Here is a 24,657-nt window from a genome sequence, read left to right on the forward strand (position 1 = left end):
CTGAGACTCATAGCGACTCTGTTCAACAGCCCTAAACTCTGCTCTGTCCTGTGCCAATCTGTGTCTGATACACCCATCCCGATTGCCCCAGTCACTGAATCAATCCGTCTCATAGAGGGCCTTCCCCTCCTGTGCTGTCCCTCCACCCTCCCAAGCATGATGTCCTTCTCCAAGGACCGGTCCCTTCTTGCAACATGTCCAAAATATGTCAGATGAAGCTTCCTGTAAAGAGTTACAGCCTCAGAAATCCAATAGACGGGTTTTGAGTCAGAACTGACTCAGCTGTGGATTTTGGTTGGTTAACTAGACTGATTGCTGCCAGATGCCAGGAGGTATGGGCTTATGAATTTCTGCTTTGACTTGCTTGTAGTGAATTATTAACCAAAACCCCCCATAGCTGTCAGGTTGATTCTGATGGTGACCTCATCTGTGTCACTCCACAGGATTTTCCATACCTTTTTGGGGGGCATAAATCCTTAGGATTTTCTTTAGAGATGTCTCTGGGTCCATTTGAACTTCTAGTCTGTACCTTTGTTTCATAGAAAACCCACCTGAAGAAACTCAGGGAGGAGAAGGTATAAAAATCCAATGCCATGATTTTACGGTGATTTTTTTTTTTAAACTTGCAGAAAAAAATTATGCTCAGTTTAATTTTGCTTGGCACAAATAGTGACTGACTTATTTACTTCAGAGTAAGGAAGAAATTTTAGAAACAGTTTATATGATTATAATGCAACCAAATTCAGTAATATTGGGATATAATTGATTTTTAGAATATATATCTTTATTCTTCTATTATTTTTTTTAAATGTTTCTAAGGACGTAGTCCTGAGGCTCCAGGCCTAGCACCCCATCATCTCAGAGTGTTTGGTTATGGCTAAGAAGTTTGCATAACTTTACTACCTGTTGTTTTTACCATATATAGAGAGGGAATTCTGGTGGCGTAGTTAGTAAGGAGTTGAACTGCCAAGCCAGGGATGGGTGGTTCTCCCAGGTTCTCCGTGGGAGAAAAATGGGTGGTCTCCGTATGAATTCTAGCCTCTGAAAACCCACTGGAGGGTCAGCTATGAGTCATTTCCAACCCAATAGCATATAACAACACAACACAATATATACATACGTGTAAAGCATGTACTAACATCTGGAGAACTATCATCTGAAACACCGTCTGTGGTTTTGAGTATAGTTCTTTTCACTGACCCCTTTCTGTTTTCTTACTGACCTTTGTTTTTATGTGGATCCAAACAAATGGCTTTGGAACCACTCAGGTTGAATTGATTCGAGCTGTGCTGCTTACTAAGTTGACAGTAACTTGGGCTTAGCTTTTTGCCATTCTTGTTGTTGCCAGTCTCTGACTAGCAGGTAAGTGTAGTGCATTTAAACATTTGTTCCAGTGTTGACATGTGAATAATTTTTGCTTAATTGTTTTTTAACAGGGACCTCCGAAATAATCTCATTAGCAGTATAGATCCAGGCGCCTTCTGGGGGCTGTCGTCGCTGAAAAGATTGTAAGTGTTTGTGTTCCTTGCTTATGAGTTTCAGCTGTTCCTTTTATGAGTTTCAACTGCCCCTTTTATAAGTAGTTATTAACCTACATTGAACTTTATTTTAACAGGATGAGAAAATGGATATTTAATATTTTTACAAGTTCTCTTGGGTAGGTCCATGACAGAAAAACAAAGAGAGTGTTTCTCGTAGAAGACTTCATTGTTGTGAGGTGCCAGCGAGTAGCCTTTGACATATCAGAGACTGCTCCAAACAACAGAAGGAAGTCCTGCCTGGGCCTGTAACTTGCTCTCAGTTGTTGCTACGTTAGAACCCATTCTTGCAGCTATTCTCTTAGAGCATCCTCCTCTTTTTTGAAGGCCCACGTCCACTTCCTAAGCAACACGCCTCTGGAAACTCCATGAACTTTGATAAATGACGATAGTTATAGAAAGGCTTCAGGCTTTTTGTTCATAGGATCACTATGAGTCGTGCTCAACTCAACAGCAATCATCAACAACAAGAACTTCTTTACCAAGCAAGCATGATTTCCCTCGCTAAGGACCAACCCCTTCTGATAACATCCCCACAGAATGTGACATAAAGTCTCACATCATTGCATTTAAGGTATATTCTGGCTATCCTTCTTCAGAGATGGATTAAATGAATTCTTCTGATAATCTGAGATACAGTTAGTATTTTTTTCCCCCAACATAATAATTCAGAGGCATCCATAATTCTTTTGTCTGCCTTACTCATGGTCCAGTTTTCACATGCATATAAGATGATTGAAAATATTATGGCTTGGACCAGCACCACTTAAAACAGAAGTCTTTTTTTTTTTTTAACAATTTAAAGAGCTCTGTTGCAGGAGATTGCCAGCACAGTCCATTGTTTGATTTCTTTGCTAGTTTTCTCATCAGCATTGATTGTGGATCCAAGTGAAATGGATTTTTTGACAGCTTCAACACTTAACTTTATCTGATACTTACTGGTCCAATTAAGATATTTCTGTGTCCTTGATGTTGAAGTGTAATACTGAAGGCTGTATATAGTCTTTGGCTTTCATCAATAAATGCTTCGAGCCCATTTTCCGCACAAGTGGTTATGGCAACTGCATATCACAAGTTGTTGGTGACTTTTTCTGCAGTCTTCATGTCTCATTCTTCACATAGTCCAGCTTCTTAGATTATTTGCCCAGCATATAGGTGGAATGGGTGTGGTGAGAAGACAACCCTGACACACACCTTTCCCTATTTTAAGCCACACAGAATCCCATTGCTCTGTTCAAATGACTGCCTCTTAGTCTATGTACAAGTTCCACATGAACATAGTTAGGCCTTCTATAACTCCTATCCTTTGCAGTGTTATTCACAGTTTGTCATGATCCACACAGACTAATGCGTTTGCATAGGCAATAAAGCACAGGTGTAAACACCTTAGAAAGGGATTAATTTATACAGTATATGTAGTAAATTGATTAGTTTGGTGTATCCTTCTAATGCCAACAAAATTGATACTGTATTGGCTTTGTCAACAGTCTGTAGATAGATTATTTTCCACACAATGAATCCATTAAACTCTGTTGTAATTGCCATATAAATTGAAGTGCTTTGCTACCAGTGATTTAAAGTCTTGACAGTTGCATATTCATCTTATCTGTAAGTCAAACTCAACTCATTTCAGCAAGAGTGACTTCAGTGTAGTCACAATGCTAAGCCAGTGATTAATACCATGTGAATTCGGTAAAAATTTGAGTCTTAGCCGTGTGCTTAGTTGTGAGCCAGACTCTAGGACTCAAGAGGTAAACCAGGCACTCCCTCTCAGCTTGCTGTGTAGTGAAGTCAACCACATCAATGAAAAGCCTGCATATGAACACTTGTGTACCATCGAGTCAGAACCGATCCATAGCCTCCCCTCCGATGGGTTTTCTCAGGCACTTAATCACACGGAAGGAGATTGTCCATCCTTCTCCCATGGAACAGCTGGTAGCCTTGAACTGTGTGCCTTTGGGATTGCAGCACGGCTTCTTGACACTAGGCCCCCAGAGTAGCAATCTAATTATAAAGTGTTAAAGGAGCAGATGCATTGTGGAGGTGGCTGAGGCTGACTTCCACCCACTTCATAAAGCGGAACTGTCTTCAGCAAATCCGTACCACCAGACAAATAGCCACATCATCCCATAGGCCACCCCACATGCTTCTGCACCTATTTCTACCAATCGTTGAGTCCAGTGTTTATTGCACCTTGAATTATAGACTTTATTTGCAGTTGTGGAGTTTATTAGAAAAATAGATTAGGGAGTAGGGGAGGCAAAGATTATCACACAACATAAGCCCACGTTTCAAAGAATACCACACAAATGTAAGTCCTGGTGTAGCCAGATTAACAAGGCATGGTTCCTCAGTGAAAGTCCAGGTTCAGTTCAGTAGCACAAACGGAACTCTGGATTCCTATTCATCCAGCAAACTTTATCTCAGATAAATGACAAATCAGCTTTTCCTTCAGGTATCCAGCAAGCAAAATCTTTAACTGTGGTTCCATCTCCAGGGTTCCTCTGGCTACACCTTGCCACAGTCTCTTCACAGCAGTGCTACAGCTTCTTCACTCTCTCTCTACCACTATTTTTCACATTTTGGAAAGCACACTCTTACATTACTCCTACAGCTTTTGATGGTTTGCAAGACCATGTGTCTGCAGTTAAGTTAGCTCAAGACTGTGCCCCCAACAGGAGCTAACAAAATGGATAGAAAAGCCAATTTTCAAGGTTATTGACAGAACACACACAGAGGGCACTAGCTAGAGTTGAGCTGCTTGGAGTGTTGGTAGCTTTTAAGACTCAGCATTACATACTAGATAGGGATGTGGCATATAGCCAGAAAAATGGGATACAATTCCAGAAACAGGGCTGTTAGGAAGTGCAGTTTGATTTACAATAGAGTCACATTTGTGATGTTTCTCACCAGAAATTAACCGTCTCTCTCTGTTGAGATTGATCAGTTTGTACTGGTGCCTGAAAATGGGAATTTTCAAGTAGGAAGAACCACAGAGTATTGTTAAACCGACAGACAAAACCCCATTCTGTCAAGTTAATTTTGACTCAGGATTAATGCTCCATTGGGTTTCTGATAGGAAACTTCTTTGGAGAGGTTGGATTTGAACTGCCAACCTAGAACCACCCTATCCTTCCCTTTAGGAGATTCTGACATGGCTTACTGGGTAAGGAGTTTCCTTGTCTACCAAAAGGCAGATAAGTTTAAATCCAACAGTTACTGTTCAGGAGAAAAATGGACATACTCCTCCCCTGCAACTTACAGCCTCTGAAAAAAATCTAAAAATCACATGGGAGGAGATTACCTGTCTTTCTCCTAAGGAGAAGCTGGGAGCTCAAACCATGTGCCTTTGAGTTGGCAGCACAGCTCCTTAACCTCTAAGCCACCAGAGACCTTGTTGATCGTAGGGTTGCTGTAAGTCTTAGTTGTGCCAGCAGCACCTCACAACAATAAGAATTCTCAGGAAAGAAAGTAGGAAAGGAGTAAACTTGACATGGTTATGAGGAAATAAGAGGAGGTCTGTTTAGGTCCTTTGCTCTGTGTCGTCCTGCACTGACGGGGATTAGATTGCACAGGGCGTACGACACCCACATAGTTACCTGCAGACCACTGAACAAAGTTGTGTCACAGGCAGTAAGATTGGCCGGGCTCCAGCGTTTTGATTCATGCTTCCTTGTGGGTAATTTTGCAGAAGTAAAAGTTTAGTGCTTTAGAATACAAGGTGCACTGCAATTAAGCAGCGTTTCATCTTGAGTGTACCAGAGGTAAGCAAGGACAACGTAGCTCCTCAGTGTCATCCTGTCTCCTGTGAGGCTTAGGAGAAGATCTCAAGACATGTGAAAAGAGCGGGTGTGATACCTGTGTACTCTTTTTGGATCGCATATGGTTGTGCTTTGTTAACAAAGAAAACTAATCGTGGCACTTTCTCCCCTTTCCCCTCAGGGACCTGACGAACAACCGAATAGGATGTCTGAATGCAGACATATTTAGAGGACTCACCAATCTGGTTAGACTGTAAGTATATCCTTCTTCACACAGAATGGAGCATTAGGACTCGTTCTCAAAGATTTGGGAACGTCTCCAAGAAGTGGGAGCTCTGGTCGCCTAGTGGTAAGATGCTGCACTGTAATCCTGAAGAAAACAAGGTTCAAATCCACCAGCGTCTCCACGGAAGAATGGACAGTTTCCTCCCGTGTGATTAACAGCCCCTCAAAACCTGCTATAGTGTCAGCTATGGGTTGGTTCTGACTCAACAGTGCACAGTAACAACAACAACATGATATGTGGAAGGAAGCTCTGGTGGCCTAGTTTATAGTATATTTTGTTGATATTCAAAAGGCTTCACATCTTGAATCTACCAGTGGCTCTGTGGGAGACAGATGTACAGTGGAGGGAGAGGTGAATAAAGGAAATGGGCAAGATCTGGTGTGAAAAACCATGTGTATGAACTTTGTAATTAAACCAGTATAAAATAAAAATTTTGTTAAAAAAAAAAGATTTACAACCTCAGAAGCTTGATGGCAGATCACTATGAATCAGAGTTGACGTGACAACAGGGAGTTGGAATTTTTGGTGAAACGTTGGAGGAGCCCTGGGGACATAGTACGTCAGAAAGGCGGTAATCTTAGAAAGCTTATGGACCTGTTCTGCTCTATCTTTATAGGTTTCTATGAGTTGATAGTGACTAAATGGCAATGCATTTGATTTTTCTTGTTTTTATCATCTGTCTAATAGTAAAGGAGCAACTCTAGGTTTCGTAGAAACGATACAGTATAGGAGTCTGCAAGTAATCTGGTCATATAATGCCCACACACACTCTTGTCTGTCTCTCTGTCTCCCTCACACACACACACACACACACACACACACACACACACTCTCTCTCTCTCTCTCTCTCTCATACAATCTCTCTCTCTCTCTCTCTGGCATAATATACACAGCAGAGTACATGTTCATGTTGATACTTAGGCTCAAGGCCTCATTAGTCTTGGGAATCTTCCTGGAAGAGGACAGACATGAAGTGAGGTGACGAAAGTTTGCAAAACTTTGGATCTTTACAAATAAAAAAAAACACCAAAAAACTGAGCAAATACTTAGAGGTGGAACTGAGGCCAGATCTGTTTGACAATGAGAAAGGGATACAGTGACCATTTTTTAATCTTGTCTCTGGCCCTGTGCTTGTGAGGGAGTTCTAGAACTTTTCCAAGTGTTTCTCTTTTTTTTTTCTGTTAAGTCAGTTTAATAGGACCTCAAGACTGTCTTCAAGATCCACCACAATCTACATGATCTACATCTCTTATCTCTGTTTTAATTTGTAAATGATATAATAAAAATGAAAGAACTTGGTATAAGCCCTCACATAGTTTTTCTTTTTAGCTGCTTGTAAGATCCTCTACATGATAGTCACAGGAAATCAAGCTGATTATCTGAAGTAGAGGTTTTCACCAATATGTTTAAAAAGCAGACAGGCGCTTAGAACTGACTGGGTGACAGGAAACCACCGAAGGCCTTTTATGTGGGAAAAGGGCATTAAATCCGGTTCCAGGGAGGGCAGGCCTTCTGGCTGTGGTTTTCAGAACTGGAGGGACTTCAGTTCAAAGATCTTTGGTGAGACAGTTTCCTGTACCTATTATATTTTTCTGTGTGTGGCTCCTTAGAATGTGATTTCTGTTTTCATTCACATTCTCACTGAAGGAAAAAGACGATCCCATATGTTCAGCAGAGGAGAATCAACTGCTCCTTCTTGAGGTGGGAAGTTGGACAGAATGTTTTCTGTTGCCCTTTAATTTTGAACAGAGTGAGAGAATTTGACCCAATTCATGTTTTTAAATAAAAGATTGATTTCCTGCATGCTTTGATTCGTGTCTTGAAATAACTTGAATCGATTCTGTTTAACTTTTCTTGTCAAATTATTTTTCCATTTCAGAGGTGGTTTTTTGGTGGTTTGGGTTTTGACATTTTTGGTTTTAAGGACTGCGTAAGAGTTGGCAGAATGGAACATTTAAGAAGGGGAAGTTTGTTGAAGTTTTGGATAACTAGAACTCACGATGAAAAAAGAGTCCTTTGTCTACGGTTTTGACTTTAGTTCCAGATTGATTTATAGCCTTGGCTTGGGGTTTGACCCAATTGAAATGTTCCTTCACCAACAGAGTGGGGTCTGGGCAGTGTGAGGGTTAGATCATTCTAGGTCACGGGGAGGTTACGGGAGGTCAGAGTAATTTTTGACCATTTTCTTTGCTTCCTGCTCAGCTAACTGTTGAGAAGTTTTAGGGTCCAGCTCTTTGCTTCTGTTTTTGTTCTACCTGTTACATGGTCTGAGATTTAAGATCATACAGGTCATGGGATTTATGCTTGTAAGACATTTAGAGGCTTTGCTACAGTATACAACTGATTGTAACTCTGATTCTATTTCTCTGTTGATGGAGATTCCATTCATTTGTATTTCTCCCTCCTTTTAATAAAAGATATTACACACAGATACTGAATACACAGACACCTTGCTCCAGGCACACTTTAAGTTAGAAGAATTCACATATATTTGTTTGACAAAAAATAATGAAGTAAAAAATAAAGTGATAGCGTAAGAGACTACAACTAGCTGTTTAAGGTCTGGGCCCATCTCTCTTATGGGCACTTCCCAGGTACTTATGCTTTTTAAGGAGTTGATGTTTTTAGCAGCCTTGCTTTGAACTAGTCTCCCAGCACCCCTTTTTCTCACAGCATAGGCTCAGCCCATGTCATGTTTTCATCACACTCAACAGTATTTCGGGCGTATTCATGACGCCGTCGCACACTTCACTGACCGCAGTCTAGTGTAAACATCATTTTCATTTCCACTGGAAGCCAAAGAATTTGTGTGACTCACTTTCGCGAAGGGTTGACGTGGAACAGAACGTGCAGGATGGATGTCTGAGGGATGGCGGTGCTCCAGTGAATAAGCCAGGCATGGCACCTTTCACCTAGAACCCTTAGTTGTACTTGGAAAAACAACAATGTGTTTGTTAGTTAATTATGGACATTAACCAGATTGTGGCAGAAAGTGCTGTGAGGTTTTGTTCAGATAACACTCTGCCGACTTTGTTGTTGGAATCCATCAAGGCAGTTCAGACTCAGCAGCAGCCCCATAGGAGAGAGGGGAATGGTCCCAGAGGGTCAGTTGACTGTTATCTTTCTGGAAGGGTCGGTATACCTTTATCTATCTGATCCCAAGGTCTTTTCTATCTTGAAACCACTGGTGGGTTAGAACTACCACCATTCAATTAGTGGGTGTGTGGGCTACCAGGTCTCTTCTGTAAAGTTGTTGGGGGATTTTTTTGTTTGTCTGGTTTTGGTTTTTTTTTTTTTAAAGGCAAACCACAAAAATCCAGTGCTGTAGAGTTGATTCTGCCCCCTGGCAGTGCTGCTTCAGGTTTATGAGGCTGTAAATCTTAAATAGGAGGAGACTACCCCTTTTTCTCTGGTGGATTTGAACTGTTGACCTTGTGGTTAGCAGTCAGCATGTAAGGTTCGCCACAGCTCATCTTCCCTCCAAGTTTAGTAAATAAACATATAAGCCAGTTCACTGTGGTGGAGGTGATTGTGACTGATGGGGACCCTCTGTTGGATTTCTGAGATGGGCAATCTTTGCAGGATCAGACCGCTCATCTTTCTCCTGAGGGATGGCTAGTGTGTTTGAACTGCCTACCTAGTGTCTAACATGTAAGCTTAGCAGCTCGCTATGTTGGACCCTTAGACTACCCAGTCTACTTCTTGTAAGGCTTATGTGTTTATTAACCATGGTTGGTACAAGGAGAAACTAGACAGGTTGGGTCATTTGTTCAAGAATATTGTTGTTGTGTGCTGTCAAGTCAGAACCGACCCATCACAGACCCTCTGGTGGGTTTTCAGAGGCATTTAATTGCACGGGAGGGGATTGCCCATCTGTCTCCAACAGAGCATCAGGTAGATTTGAACCACATGTCTTCAGTGTTGCAGGGCACCTTCTTAACACTGGGCCATAGCACTGTCTTACATCCCAAGTTTGTTTCATTTTAAACCCTTATTCCCCACACCCCCCGTTCTTACATGTTGCTACTACTGACCATCCCATTTATCCGTCCTTTGTTTATTTTTTCACTCAAATTATACTAAGTGATCATATAAGAATAATACTTCTTATGAAGTAGAACTAAACATGTTTTGTTTATTTGATCCTTGGCAAGGTAACATTCAGGCAGGGTTATGTAATATTTGATAGGAAAAAAAATCCTCAGCTAGTAGGACATTTTGAAATGTTGTTGTTGTTATGTGCCGTTGAGTCGCCTGCGACTCATTGTGACCCTATGTACAACAGCCCTAAACTCTGCTCTGTCCTGTGCCAATCGCACTGTCTCTGACACTCCCATCCCAATTATCCCAGTCACTGAATCAATCCACCTCATAGAGGGCCTTCCCCTCCTGCACCGTCCCTCCACCCTCCCAAGCATGATGTCCCTCTCCAAGGACCGGTCTCTCCTCACTACATAGCGTTTTATATATACCTTTCTTTTCTTTTTAGGTTTGTTGTTGTTGTTTTTTTAATATACCATCAAATCAAATCTGATTGGTATAGGAGGAGATTGTCCCTCCTTCTCCAGCAGAGCATATGGTGGATTTCAACTGTGTACCTCTGGGATTGCAGTGCAGCTTCTTGCCACTAGGCCTCCAGAGCTCGTGTACACACACACACACACACACACACACACACACACACACACACCCCACCCTACCTTTCTACACAAAGTAAGGAGATCTGATGGCATAGTGAGCGACACTCTCAACTGCTAAAACTCAGTGGTTCAAATCCATCAGTTGCTCCTTGGTTGAAAGATAGCCAGTCTCCTCCTTTCAAGATTTACAGCTTCAGAAACCCCATGGACTGTGGGCTTGAGGTTGCCGGGATGACACCAAGCTGCTTTTTCATTGTTCTCCCCTTCATGTAAAGTTAAGAATAATTTTCTTCCTCATCATTGGAGAAAGTATTTGCTAGTTACTTTTTCTTTGTAATATTAACGCCCTCAAATTCTTTGTAATAGTGTTTAATGATTATAGAGCACTTTAGAAATTATCAAAGAATATAGAAATGATGAAGTATATTAAATATTTTTAAAAATGAAATGATTTTATTCTTTTTTCTCTTTCCCCAGAAATCTTTCAGGGAATTTGTTTTCCTCATTATCTCAAGGAACTTTTGATTATCTTGGCTCGCTACGATCTTTGTAAGTAAGAATTTTGTCTTGTCATAGTTTTTGAGGTTTACTGTGTGATTTAAAGAGACTTTATGAGGACAATGTAGTAAATTTGCAGAAATTAGAATCTTCCTTGAGGACTAGCTTCCATGTTGAAAGACAGTAAATCTGTGAAATGAGTTTCCAATTGGGACGCCCATTTTCTCTTTAGAACAAACGCACTCTTATGCTACTCTATTTTCAAGTAAATAAGCTGGTAATGCTACTTTTGAATCGGTTTTAACATTTAGAAAATATATTGTTGCTTGCCCAATTAAATCTTAAAATATAAAATATCCCTCCTTACAGAGGATGCTCTTTAGAAAAAAGGATGGTAAGACTTGGCTCATTTGTTTTGGACATTTTATCCCAAAGGACTAATTGCTGGAAGAGAACATCATGGTTGATAGAGTAGTGATTGTCGAGGATAAAGTGGAAACACCAGAGTGTTCCTTAAAAGTGAAGAGGGGGAGACTGTCTCCAGGCTTTGGGAATATTGTTAGGAGGGACCTGTGCCTGGAAACTGGACATCAGGCTTGGTAATGTGGAGCACCAGTGGAAAAGACCTTCAGCGAAATGGATTACCACAGTGGGCGCAGCAAGGAGTTGAGGTTATGAGATGTACACACAGCATTTTGTTCTCTTGTACCTGGGGTTGTGTGAGCTGAAGTGAGCTCTGTGGCACCTAACGACAGTTGACAAAGTGGTGGGTGAGCAAGAGTCAGGGAAACCTTCAGCCAGCTCTATGGACAGCGTAGCCAAACTGTGACCTCAGACATGGTGGCACTCGTGAGGTTAGTGTGGGCTTGTGGTTCATTCTGTTAGGCACACGGTTGCCATGGTTCTGAGCTAACTCTGTGGCTTCTGACAACAGCATGAAGAACTCTTAGTTCATATTATTCTCTACATTATTAAGTGCTGTCCAGTTGGAATCGACTTCTGGCTGCCCTCATGGTGGGTTTTCAGAGGCTGTAAATTTCAAGGGAGGAAGATTCCCCCTCTGGTGGATTTGAACTACATGCCTTTGAGTTGGCCCCACAACTTTTTAGCATCAACCACCAGAGCTCCCTTTCTGTATTGTTCTTGTGTACCATAGAGTCAGAACCGACCCATAACTGACCCTCTGGCGGGTTTTCAGAAGCAGTTAATGGGAGGAGATTGCCCATCTTTCTCCCACGGAGCAACCAGTGTCCTCAAACCACGTGCTTTCGGGATTGCAGTACAGCTTCTTGCCACTAGGCCACCAGAACTCCCTTTGCTGTATAATAGGGATTTGATTTTATCCAGTAGCCTCTATCCAAGCTGAATTCACAGATTATGGCTGGTGATTGTAGGCATATTTAGAATGTCTGCTTGATGAAATCAGTATAATCGGTTTTTAGCTAGTTAAGAATTGGTTGACTTCTCCCCTTCTGCTAAAAAGTTTGTTAACTAAGAGTTGTGCAAAGTTGCTTTGAAGAATAACTATATTCACATAATATATTCAAGGTAAGAGATCAAATAATTTCTCTTGCAGTTAGAATTAAGCAATAATGTACTTCAGATTTTCCTTTGGTATAGTTCACAGCTTTAGTTTGCTTGGCTCCACAGTCAACACTCTTGGTACCAGCAGCCAGGAAATTAAAAGATGTATTGTGATGGGAAAGTCTGCTGCTGTTAGGAACCTCTCCAAAGTACTGAATTGAAGAGCAGTGGTGTCACTCTGTAGACTAAGGTACACCCGATACAGGCCATAGTCTTTGTAATCATTTGCTATGCATCAGAGAGTTGGACAATGATTAGGGAAGATAGAAGGAGAATTGATGCCTTTGGGCTGTGGTGCTGGAGAAGAGTACTGAGTGTACCATGGACTGCTAAGAAAACGAACAGGTTCAGCCTGGAGAAGGTGAAACCAGGCTGCTCCTTGGAGGCAAGGATTCTGAGGCTTCATCTGACATACTTTGGACATGTTGCAAGGAGGGTCCAATCCTTGGAGAGGGATGTCATGCTTGAGAGGGTGAAGGGAGAGCGCAGGAGGGGAAGACCCTCTGTGAGGTGGATTAATTCAGTGACTGGGGTAATCAAGATGAGTGTGTCAGAGATAGTGAGATTGGTCTAGAAGAGAGCAGGGTTTAGGGTTGTTGTACATAGGGTCGCTATGAGTCACAAGCGACTCGACAGCATATACAACTACAACAGTAGTAAAGGTTCAGTGTCTATTTTCAAGGGAGAATTCCATCCCTACAGATACCATTCTGTTTGGTGTTTACACATTTCGTTTCTTTTCCATCAGGTAAGTCCCGTTTCGTTGTTCTCATTGGGATTCAGTCAGCAGGGAGGCATTTAGCTAGTTTCTCACCATCGTGACGGACGTGGGTTTGTACTATTCATCACATTAGTTTTGATGATTGCATCTCCCTTCTGGTGCCGTGTCTGAGTTTGTCCAAAAGCATCCCCCTTTTGCCTCGCTCCCTGATTAAAACAAGCTTGGAAGGAGGGGTGGCGTCCACTTCCACAATAGCTTGCCTCTGGAAACCCTATGAACGACGAAAGGACGAAAGTTATACAGGACGTGTCCAGGACTTTTGTTCATAGCATTGCTATGAATTGCCTGCCACTCGACGGCACTTAACAACAATGATAACATATTGGCAAAAAGCTTAGCTGCAATCCCAATGTCACGCAGTTCAAGGCCACCAGCCTGAGATCGACAGCACCTAACAACAACAACAACATGTCCAAATGATAAGTTATAATATATTTTTTCTTTATATCATGAAAGTTCTGTTTTTCTATCATGCTTGATGTATTCTCATTTTGTGAAATTAAAAAAGTGCTGATACAGCAACTTTTATGTCAACACAGTAGAACATAGTCTGGAACTAGAAGGAAAAGTCATTCCTCTCGTGTAGGCTCTGCCACTTTTGTCTGCCAGGTTAACATGCTGTGGTGGCTTGGATGTTATTGTGATCCTGAAAGTAATGCCAGATCTAGTGCCAGCAGGCTCCCCTATGGTGGATAGGTTTAAATGCAGCTTCCAGACAGACTAGGAAGTGGAGCTACATATTTCATTCTGAAATAACATGCCTTTCGTCTTTAGTGTGTCATTTTGAAGACTTAGGAGCAAGGATGTCAGGGCAAAGACTAAGGTGAATTGACCCAAGATGTGGTATTTTCATTTCACTTCTTGGACATCTGAAAGATGGACAGTGAATAAGGAAGACCAACAATGAATGTTTTGAGTTGTGGTCTTGACGAAGAGTATTGACTATCCTGTGGGCTGCCAAAATAAGAAATATATCATAGAAGAAGCACACAGTCAGTGTTTTTCTCTGGAGTGAGAAGGCTGAGACTTGGCGTCACGTACTTTGGACATACTTTTGGCAAAGACTAGTCCCTGGAAGAGGACGTCGTACTTAGCAAATTAAGAGGATCCGTGACAGAGCAGACGACTGTCAGCAGGATGGATTGACACGGTGACTGTATTGGGGCATAAGCGCAGTGAGATGGTCAGGATGGTACAGGGTCGAGTGTGACTTTGCTCTGTTGTACATGGGGTTGTTTTCAGCTGGAGCTGACAACCAACTGGCACCAAGCAGTCACAACAGGCTCTCAGGACCTATACCATTTAGCCAGACTGACTGAAGGTGACCACATGACGCATTTGTAGATTGCCTTTGGTTGCTACTTGAGTGCCAGAATGAATCACATTTTAAGCATTTAGACAAAGAACATGGCAATGATCCTAAAAATGAAATTGGTCGAAGCTTTATGATCCAATTTAAGGGCCACATGTTTGTAAGGGGCCTGGGATTTGATAGGCAAAAAAGATTGGGATATGTATGGCATTTCAGAGGTTAGGATATCTGGTGCGTAAGAGATCAATGATGGATAGATTTTGTTGGCGTACTGACAGTGATGGAGCAGCCGTGTCTCAGGGCTGTAGAAAGCAGTGCTGGGATCAGACAGTCTGAGTGAGCTCATTAGAAAGGAGAACGGAGTCAGTGCGCGCTGTAAGCCGAGGGCTGGTCAGGGGAGCAGTGGGTGTTTGTCTCCAACAGGAGGCGCTGCTGTCAAGCACCAAGTGTGATTGCATTCTAGTCACTATATTCTCCTGCTCCCTGGTCTTTTGCACAACACAGAGAATTTCAGACGGAGTACCTCCTGTGTGATTGCAACATCTTGTGGATGCATCGCTGGGTGAAGGAGAGGAACATCACCGTGCGGGACACCAGGTGTGCTTACCCCAAGTCCCTGCAGGCCCAGCCCATCACAGGTGTGAAGCAGGAGTTGCTGACGTGTGGTAAGGGAGCAGCTCTTGGCCAGCTTTTGACCTGCTACCATATTTTCCTTGTTAAGATGTAAAATTCTATTTATACTCTGGAGGGGGAACTGAAGTACAGCCATTAATTTTAGTGAATCTGATAGTATTTTATTGATGCCAATAGTTAAGTAGGTAAGTCAGGCGGATTGGGGAGGAAAAAGTGTTTCTTTTAATTGATATTTTTAGTTATCTTCTCTTAGATTGCAAACATCTTTCTATTATGAAAGCCACTTTCAAAGAATAGCCTGCCACTTCAGATTTTTAATCAGTTGACAAATCAAGGTTGTTTTTTGTTGTTATGTCCTGTCAAGTCGACTCCTAGCGACCTTCTGCACAATAGCTATACACTCTGCTCTATCCTGAGCCAATCCCACTGTCTCTGATACACCCACCCTCATTACTCCTATTATGTCTGTCCATCTCATCCAGGGTCTTCCTTCCCTGCACTGTCCCTCAACCCTTCCAAGCATGATGACCTTCTCTGAAGATTAGTCTCTCCTGGCCACGTGCCCACAGTATATGAGACATAGTCTCAAAATTCTTTCCTCCAAGGAGCAGCTTGGTTTCACCCTTTCTATGACAGACCCGTTCATTCCCTTATCAGTCCATAGTATGTTCAGTACTCTTCTCCAGCACCACAACTCAAAGGCCTCGATTCTCCTTCAGTCATCATTGGTCATTGTCCAGCTCTCCGGATGCATAGCAAATAATTGCAAAGACCATGGCCTGGATCAGGCACACCTTAGTCTCTAGACTGAGATCCTTGCTCTTCAGCACTCTGGAGAGGTCCCTGACAGCGGATTTTCCCAGTGCAACTCATCTTTTCATTTCCTGACTCTTGGTGCCAAGAGTGTTGATTATGAAACGAGCAAGCTGAAATTGTTAACAAGCTCAGTCTCTTCTCCATCTATCCTGATGCTGCCAATGTAAGGGTTGCTTATGGTCCTAAAATCTCAAGATAAGGTCATCTTTTTTTGTTAATTTGAGGGCTCAGTGATAAAGACTTTGTAAAGTGTCCTTTAAATCACCATACTTAAAAGGTTACATTGATTGGACCCATTATTTCTACATTTAAAATTTAATTATTAGGAAATGATTGGCTATGCGTATAAATCTTCACACATAACCACCTGCCTTGGAGTCAGTTTTGGCTCATACTGCACCCTCCATGGAGTGTCCAAGGCTGGGAATCTTGAGAAGAGACTGCTGACAGATTTGAACTGTCAACCTTTTTGTTGGCAGCCCAACATATAGACCTTAAATTCCTAGAACTGGGAATTGGCTTACAATGTGTGATGCATCTATTTAGTGAAGTAGTATACAGCGCTAGAACATTGTGATTTTGAAAACTAGCTGAAGAGGAAGGGGGTAGAAGATTTCTCCTGGTGCAGCTGGGCTCAGCTCATACCTGAAGGCTGGTGGTTTGAGTCCACAGAAAAAATCAGCCATGGGATCCCTGTGGAGGAGGGTGGGTTCGCTCCTATGTGGGCTTGAAGTTGGATCCCTTTCAGTGGTAACTGATATAAATGGAAAAGAAAACAAGTACCAACAACATCAAAAGTACAGAGCCTTGCCTGGCAGTGGGATGTCCCGAGTCAGACTTTGTGTGGGGAAGTAAAACAGTTCTATTCTGCTGTTTCCTCTTCCCTTTATTACTGCCATTTTTGTTGTTTTACAAACAAAATGCATTTAGTGGATGAAAATGAAGCTGTAGGAAAAGACACAGAAACACAAAGTCACCAGGAGGAAAGCCAGCTCCTGGTAGGATTCCTGTCACTGAGATAACGCACATCAAGGCCAGGGTGTAACATAGTCACCCTTTTCCTGTGTCCTCTTCACGTTCATCTTTGTTAAAGTATCATTATACTCCCTAATGATGTCTTGTAACCTTTTGAAAACTTGCAGTAATACAAGCTGCCGCCTTTTTGTGTATGTATGTGTGTGGTAAATGGCTGCATACTGATCATTATATAGATGCAGCCGTAATTTATTTAACAACTTCCTCATCACTGCATCTTTAGGTTGTTAATCATTTCACACTTCCTAAACAATGCAGCGATTAAGTCAAAGGAGATGATTCAAAAACAGTTGCAGCAGTACAGACTTCTACAGGAAACTGCTAGAATTTCAAGCCGAATTCAGGGAAAGGACATGGAGAGAGGGGTATCACTGCTGATGTCAGAGGGATCTTGGCTAAAAGCAGAGGAGACCAGCAGATCCTTGTCTGTGTTCTGTTGACGGTGCAGAGGTGCTCATCTGTGTGGATCATAACAAATTAGGGATGACGTTTCAAAAAAAAGGAGAATCACAAAACACTTAGTTGTGCTCACGCTGTAAGCAGACATGAGGGCAGAACAAGGGATTACTTGATGTTTCAAAGTCAGAAAAAGTATATGTCTGTAGGTCAGCGTTCTGTCCTTTCACTGTAAGGGCGAGTATGGATGCTGAGCAGATCCCCGTGAAGAAGATGTCACTTTGAGAATGAAGGTGGTGTTTTTAGTTGCTTCATATTTCTATGAAAGACGGACAGTGAATAAGGAAGCCTGAAGCCAAATCACTGCCTATGTAGCCAGTGAATATTGACTATACCATGGACTGCTGGAAGAATACACCAATCTGTCTTGGCAGAAGTACAACCAAAATAATCACTTAAGAGGGAAGAAGGATAGGTCCCTGACATGCATCTTCCCAGTGCACTTCGTCTTTTTATTTCCTGACTGCTGGTGCTAAGAGTGTTGGTTGATTGTGGAACCGAGCAAGTTGAAATTGTTAACAACCTCAGTCTCTTCTCCATCTGTCATGGTGCTGCCACTTGGCCCAGTGATGAGAATCTTTGCCTTCTTGATGTTGAACTTCAATTCATATTGAAGACAACAGTCCTTGACCTTTTGCAGCAAGTGCTTCAGGTCTTCTTCAGTCAGTCTGCTGTCAGAGACCTCTCCAGAGTGCTGAAAAGCAACGATGTCAGTCTAGAGACTAACGTGCGCCTAATCTAGGCCATGGTCTTCACAATTACTTGTTATCCTTCAGAGAACTGGACAACGACTTAGGATGACAGAAGAAGAATTGATGCTTTCAAGTTGTGGTGCTGGATAAGAGTCTTGAACATACCATGGACTTCCAAGAAAACGAATAGGTCTGTCTTGGAGAGGGTGAAATCAAGTCTCTCCTTGGAGGCTAGGATTTTGAAGCTCCACCTCACTTACTTTGCTTACGTGGCAAGGAGAGATCGGTCCTTGGAGAAGGACATCATGCTCTGAAAGGTGGAGGACAGCGCAGGAGAGGAAGAACCTGGATGAGATGGGTTGATATGGTAACTGGGGCATAGGGGGTTCATGTGTCAGAATTAGTGAGACTGGCTCAGGACAGGGAAGGGTTCAGAGCTGCTGTACGTAGGGTCCCTGTGGGTTGCAGGTGACTTGAGGGCACATAACAACAACAACAACAATAGGGAAGATAGTGAGATGTCTTCTCATGCACTACAGTCAAGTTGTCAGAGGACCAGTCCCTGGACATAGATGTCTTACCTGATAAAGTAAAGGATCCGCAAAAGTGAGGAAGACCCTCAGGGAGCTGGATTGGCTCAGTGGGCTTAAATATACCAGTGCTGGTGATCATGTCACAGGATTGGCAGTGACAGCCCTTCTATTACAAATATGGTCACTGTGGGTCAGAGCTGCCTTCATAGCACCTAACAACACCAACAAAACAATGCAGTGATTAGCTTTCTTACATAACTCTGCACATTTCCTGGTTGTGTTTCGTTTGTCTGTTGTTTTTTTTTAGAGTAAATTAGTAAACATAAATGTATTAGAAAGTTGCAGCCCCAAAGGGACACACCTCCCTCCTCGAAAGGAAATAAGGAGAGAGGCCTGAACATTTCCTATTCTCTCTATAGGATATGTTGCTAAAATGGAATTGCCACGGATGTCAAGGGAACGGAATATTTTACAGTCTTCTAATGAGCCTGTGATGTTTGTGTTAAATGTTTTAAATTCATTTATTATTTCTCTTATTTTCATTGGAAATAAGCCATCTTTTTAAAGGAAACAACTGATTTCTTCCTCCTTTTGTCCATAAGGATTTGCCCTTGACTATGTATTTACTTCTATAATAAAAAACTGTAATTTTAATCAAAGGTAATGTTATTGCAAAGGTGTATTTTAAAATTGTGTGAGTCAGCATTTCGCTCTCACACATTCTTCCCCCTCCATATTTAAGTGTCATTAGAATTTGTTCTCCTGGTTGATTCTGGTCATTTGATCAGTGTTTCCATAACCATAAAAAAGATCAGCTCCAAATGTTAGAAGCAATGATAAAACACTTTCTCTTTAATTATAGCCAGTTCTTAGATGATAAATACATTCTATTCCAAGTTCTATTTTTAAGTCAAATTTGTATGTATATGAGTTATATACATTTGATATCTTATGTCATTTAGTCAAATGCTTATAGTCTGTCACATATAATGTTCCTTTTTATGCAAAGCATATTAAGAGAATTCTTGATGTGCTACAACATCTAATATAATTTTTTAGTAAAAATGATAATAATAATGTTTTGATTTGAGTTGCAAAGTTATTATGCACCATTGTATCAACCTCAAAATTTTAGGTTTCACAAAGGGATTGAGTTCTAATTGTGCATTTGAATATTGATATGCAACTTGCAGATTGCCTGTGGCCTCTTGAATCCTTACAGCCTTCTTGGTACTAGCTTTAGAAAACTGGTTGCTAAAAATTATTTGGTTTTGTATGTATACTTTTGGCTTTTTATTGCTCTTACTCAGGAATATTTGGTCGTATAATTTTGATTAGAATTGTTCTTAGTCTTATGCTTTGCGAGTCTAGTGTCTGTGTCCTGAGCTTGTGTTTCCCCGTCTCTAGACCCTCCCCTCGAATTGCCGTCATTCTATATGACTCCATCTCACCGCCAAGTTGTCTTCGAGGGGGACAGCCTGCCTTTCCAGTGTATGGCCTCGTACATCGATCAGGACATGCAGGTGCTCTGGTATCAGGACGGGCGAATCGTGGAAACGGATGAAGCTCAAGGCATCTTTGTTGAGAAGAACATGATTCACAACTGTTCGCTGATCGCAAGGTACCCTCTTTCAGAGGAGTTTCGCCCGTGGCTCTGATTTCGCCTTTCACGGTGGTAATGCTTTGTTGATGACTTCACATTTTCTTCTTCCCTTGTGTTATGACATGCACACATCTACTATTTCCTTTTCTTTTTGTCCAGTTTCTAGAATTTCATAACCATCTTTTAAATCCAGTTTTATAAGAAAATAAGAGTAAAGAGAAATTTTTAAACATTGGAGCCTTTTGATGAAAGTCTCAAGCACCAACAAAAATGCATATTTACAAGACATAGTAATATTTAGCAATTTTCTATTACTAAGTCTATATATTTGCTTTTAGGAATCCCATATTTGCAGTGTTTTTGTCTGGTGGTTAATGTTGCATTTCAGGGTAATGTCTCTCCTTCTGAGGAACTCTGTTGGCTTACTGGGAAGGAGCTTTGCTCCCAACACCAAGACAGATGATTCACATCCACCAGTTGCTCTGTGGAAGAAAGATAAGCAATTAATTTCCTCTCTTACAATTTACTGCCTCTGAAAACCTGCTGGATGGTCAGTTAGGAGTTTATTCTGACTCAGTCATACATAATACCACCACCACCACTCCACTACTATAAAACAATAGTTTACATGTTCTATCAACCTTGTAATTATGGTGGGCACCAGAATTCTTAATTTGGATGAACTTTATAAAAATATGAGAGAACTGTAGGCTAAGCATTGTACTACAAACCATAAGATCGGTGATTCGAACTCACCAGCTATGCCGTGGGAGGAAGATTAAGCAGTTTGCTCACGCACGTAAAGATTGACAGTCTTGAGGATCCTATGGGGACAGTTTCATGATAGATATCCTGTAGGACTGCTGTGAATCAGAATAGACTTGACAGCTGTATCTTTGGCACTTAAAAAGTGTAAAAGAAATGAATACACACACCAGCACACAAGTGCTCTTAGTTTAAGGAGCCCTCATGTATAGTTAATAACCTACCCGACTGCTAACTAGAGAGTTAGCTCAGAGTTAGTTAGACAGTGAATAAGGATGGCAGGGGAATGATCAGTGCCCTTGAACTGTGGTGTTGGAGAAGAGTACTGCATACCCCATGGACTGCAGAAAAACAAACACATAGGTCTTGAGAACTCGCAGCCACAGTGCTGTCTGGAGGCAAGGACGGTGAAGCTTCGTCTTACATATTTTGTACATGTTGTTGAAAGGGACATTATGCATGGAAAGGTGGAGGGTGGACAAAGGAGAGGAAGACCCTCAGTGAAGTGGATTGATACGTCTGCGACACTTGGCTCAAACGTGTCAGGCAGGATAAGTGTACAGGGCAGGATAAATAGGGTTCAGATCTGTTTATAAGGTCATTATGCAAGTTCAAGCTGAAGTTGAGGAAAATTAAATCAAGTCCATGGGAGCCAAAATTTGACTTTACGTCTGTCCCACTCGAATTTCAAAACCATCTCAGGAACAGGTTTGAGGCCTTGAGCACCAATGAGCGTAGACCAAACAAGCTCTGGGAGGATATCAAGAAAATCGTCCACGAAGAATGCAAAAGATTATTACAAAGGCTGAAGAAGAAAAGACCAAGATGGATAACAGATGAGAGCCTTGAGTATTGCATTAGAATGCCGAGAAGCCAAAGTTAAAGGAAGAAACCAAGAAATCAAAGAGCTGAACAGAAAATTTCAAAAGGCAGCTTGGGAAGACAAAGCTAGATACTATAAAGAAATGTGCAGAGAGCTGGAGTCGGAAAAATCAAAAGGGCTGAACTCGCTCAGCATTTCTTAAGCTGAAGGAGTTGAAAAACAAATTCAAGCCACAGGTGGCAATACTTAAGGATACTTTGGGTAGAATGTTGAATGATCCAGGAGGTATCAAAAGAAGATGGAAGGAATACACAGAGTCACTGTATCAGAAGGAATTGGCTGACACAGAGGAATTTCATGAAATAACATATGAGCAAGAACCTTTGGTGATGAAGGAGGAAGTTCAAGTTGCTCTGAAGGAATTGGCAAAAAAACAATGCTCCAGGAGTTGACAGCATACCGGTTTATTTATTTCAACAAACAGATGCTGCTCTGAATGTGCTCACTAAGTTGTGCCAAGAAATCTGGAGAACAGCCAGCTGGCTGACTGACTGGAAGAGATCTATATTTGTTCCCATTCCAAGGAACGGTGACCCAACAGAGTGTCAAAATTATCGAACAATATCATTAATATCACATGCAAGCAAGATCCTGCTGAAAATTATCCAAACATGTTTGAAACACTATGTCGGCAGAGAACTGCCAGATGTGTAGGCTAGATTTAGAAGAGGTCGTGGTACTAGGGATATTATAGCTAATGTAAGATGGATCTTGGCAGAAACCAGAGAATACCAGAAGAATGTCTATCTGTGCTTCATTGACTATGCAGAGGTTTTTGACTGTGTGGATCACAGCAAGCTATGGCTGACTCTGAGAAGATGGGAATCCCAGAACATTTGATTGTGCTAATGCAAAACCTATACTTGGACCAAGGGGCATTCGTCAGAACAGAGCAGGGAGACACTGGATGGTTCAAAATCAAGAAGGGGGTCCATAAGGGATGTATTTTGTCTCCATACCTTTTCAATCTGTATGCAGAATAGATCATCTGAGATGCTGGGCTGTATGAGGATGGATGTGGTATTAGGATTGGTGGAAGAGCCATTAATGACCTGCGTTATGCAGATGACACAACCCTGTTTGCTGAAACTGAGGAGGACCTGAAGCACTTCCTGCAGAAGATCAAGGACTGCAGTCTTCAATATGGATTGAAGCTCAATATCAAGAAAACGAAGATTCTCACCACTGGGCCAATTGGCAGTATCAGTATGGATGGTGAAGAGATTGAGATAGTTATCAGTTTTGGTTTACTTGGTTCCACAGTCAGCACTCTTGGTAACAGCAGCCAGGAAATCAGAAGACGAATTTCATTGGGAAAGTCAGCTGTGAGGGACCTCTCAAGAGTACTGAAGAGCAATGACGTCAGGCTGGAGACTATGGTGTGCCTGATCCAGACTGTAGTCTTCTCAATTACGTGCTATGCATCGGAGAGTTGGAGAGTGAATAGGGATGATAGAAAGAGAATTGATGCCTTTGAGCTGTGGTGCTGGAGAAGAGTGTTGAATATACCATGGACTACTAGGAGAACAAACAGGTTTGTCCTGGAGAAGGTGAAGCCAGAATGCTCCTGGGAGTCAAGGATTCTGAAGCTTCATCTGACATACTTTGGGCATGTTACGAGGAGGGACTGGTCCTTGGAGAGGGACAAGTGGAGTGGCGGCGAAGGAGAGGAAGACCTTTGATGAGATGGATCGATTCTGTGAGTTTTGTGGTGGGAATGAGTGCATTTGAGATGACGAGGTTGGCACAGGATAGAACGGCGTTTAGGGCTCTTGCACATAGGGTCGCTATGAGTCGCAAGCAACTCAATGACACATAACAACAATATGCAGGAGTGGCATCCACTTTCTAAACAACATGCCTCTGGAAACTATGAACTTGGAGAAATCTTATAGAAAGGCTTCAGGTCTTTTATTCATAAGGTCGCTATGAGTCCAGCTCGACCCGACAGCAGTCAACAACAACAACATGAGTTGTACTCAACTTGACGGCACCTAACAACAACGGTAACCATGTCCTTTGAGATGCTGGATTTTGGAATGATTACAAGAATCACTGTTTTATATGAATCACTTGTCTTTGTGTTGGCAGCACAGCTCCTTTCCAGTAAGCCAACAGAGCTCGCAAGGAGGAGAGACATTTTTTTATTTTTGTGTGTTAACCCTCTCTCTTTCTTCTATCCCCCAAAATGTTACAAAGTTGGCAGGAAATAGACACTCAGTTTTGGTATTGAGCTTGGTGAATGAAAGAAACCACTGATAACTCTTTTGGCCTAACAGCAGCCAGAAAAATTTTACTAAGTCACTGACCGTCGTCTGTAAATCAAAGTTTGAGCTGCTCCGCCATCAGGAAAAAGCAGAATGTTTCTCAGCTTTCTTGCTACACAGACTTAATGTCAAATTGTTTGTGTTATTGGAAAAGCATTTTCAACAATGTGTTGCTATCTCCACCCAACTTATTTGTAAAGATATTATTAAAATTAGTAAAGATATGATACCTTGTCTTTGAAGATTTGTACTCTATGAGTCTTTAGCAGAGGAACATTGCTGTTGTATTGAAGTGTAGCCATCAATGATTTAGGAGACTAGGAACATGTGCGTGAGGCATAATTGTGTTCATTAAGATGAGACACGCTTTATGTGTAATTGTCTCGTCATTTGTACACACGTAAAAGCAAAGTACAGCAGGGAGAGTTCAGGTTAATTGAAGGTTCTGACATTTGCTTTTCAATTAATAGGTTTTATAATAGAGAGTTATGATCTCATCTTGAAAATTGAATTTACTGACAGCCAGTAGGAAATACAGCCATTTTACCAACTGATGTGGAACTTTGCCCGGCAG

General features: G+C 41.8%; 1 protein-coding gene across 1 annotated transcript in view; it reads left to right on the forward strand.

Annotated features, from left to right (window-relative positions):
* GPR125 (G protein-coupled receptor 125) overlaps nucleotides 1-24,657 on the forward strand; it is a 211,085-nt gene that overhangs the window by 91,742 nt on the left and 94,686 nt on the right. The window contains exons 3-7 of the mRNA XM_006884506.1: nucleotides 1,437-1,508; nucleotides 5,481-5,552; nucleotides 10,703-10,774; nucleotides 14,905-15,065; nucleotides 19,973-20,186. Of these exons, the coding sequence (XP_006884568.1) occupies nucleotides 14,951-15,065; nucleotides 19,973-20,186 (329 nt within the window). The 5' untranslated portion in view covers nucleotides 1,437-1,508; nucleotides 5,481-5,552; nucleotides 10,703-10,774; nucleotides 14,905-14,950. The remainder of the gene's footprint in view (nucleotides 1-1,436; nucleotides 1,509-5,480; nucleotides 5,553-10,702; nucleotides 10,775-14,904; nucleotides 15,066-19,972; nucleotides 20,187-24,657) is intronic.

Source organism: Elephantulus edwardii, unplaced genomic scaffold (genome assembly GCF_000299155.1).
Source record: "Elephantulus edwardii isolate Elephantulus edwardi_28Jun2011 unplaced genomic scaffold, EleEdw1.0 scaffold00035, whole genome shotgun sequence".
In the NCBI taxonomy this organism is placed as follows: Eukaryota; Metazoa; Chordata; class Mammalia; order Macroscelidea; family Macroscelididae; genus Elephantulus; species Elephantulus edwardii.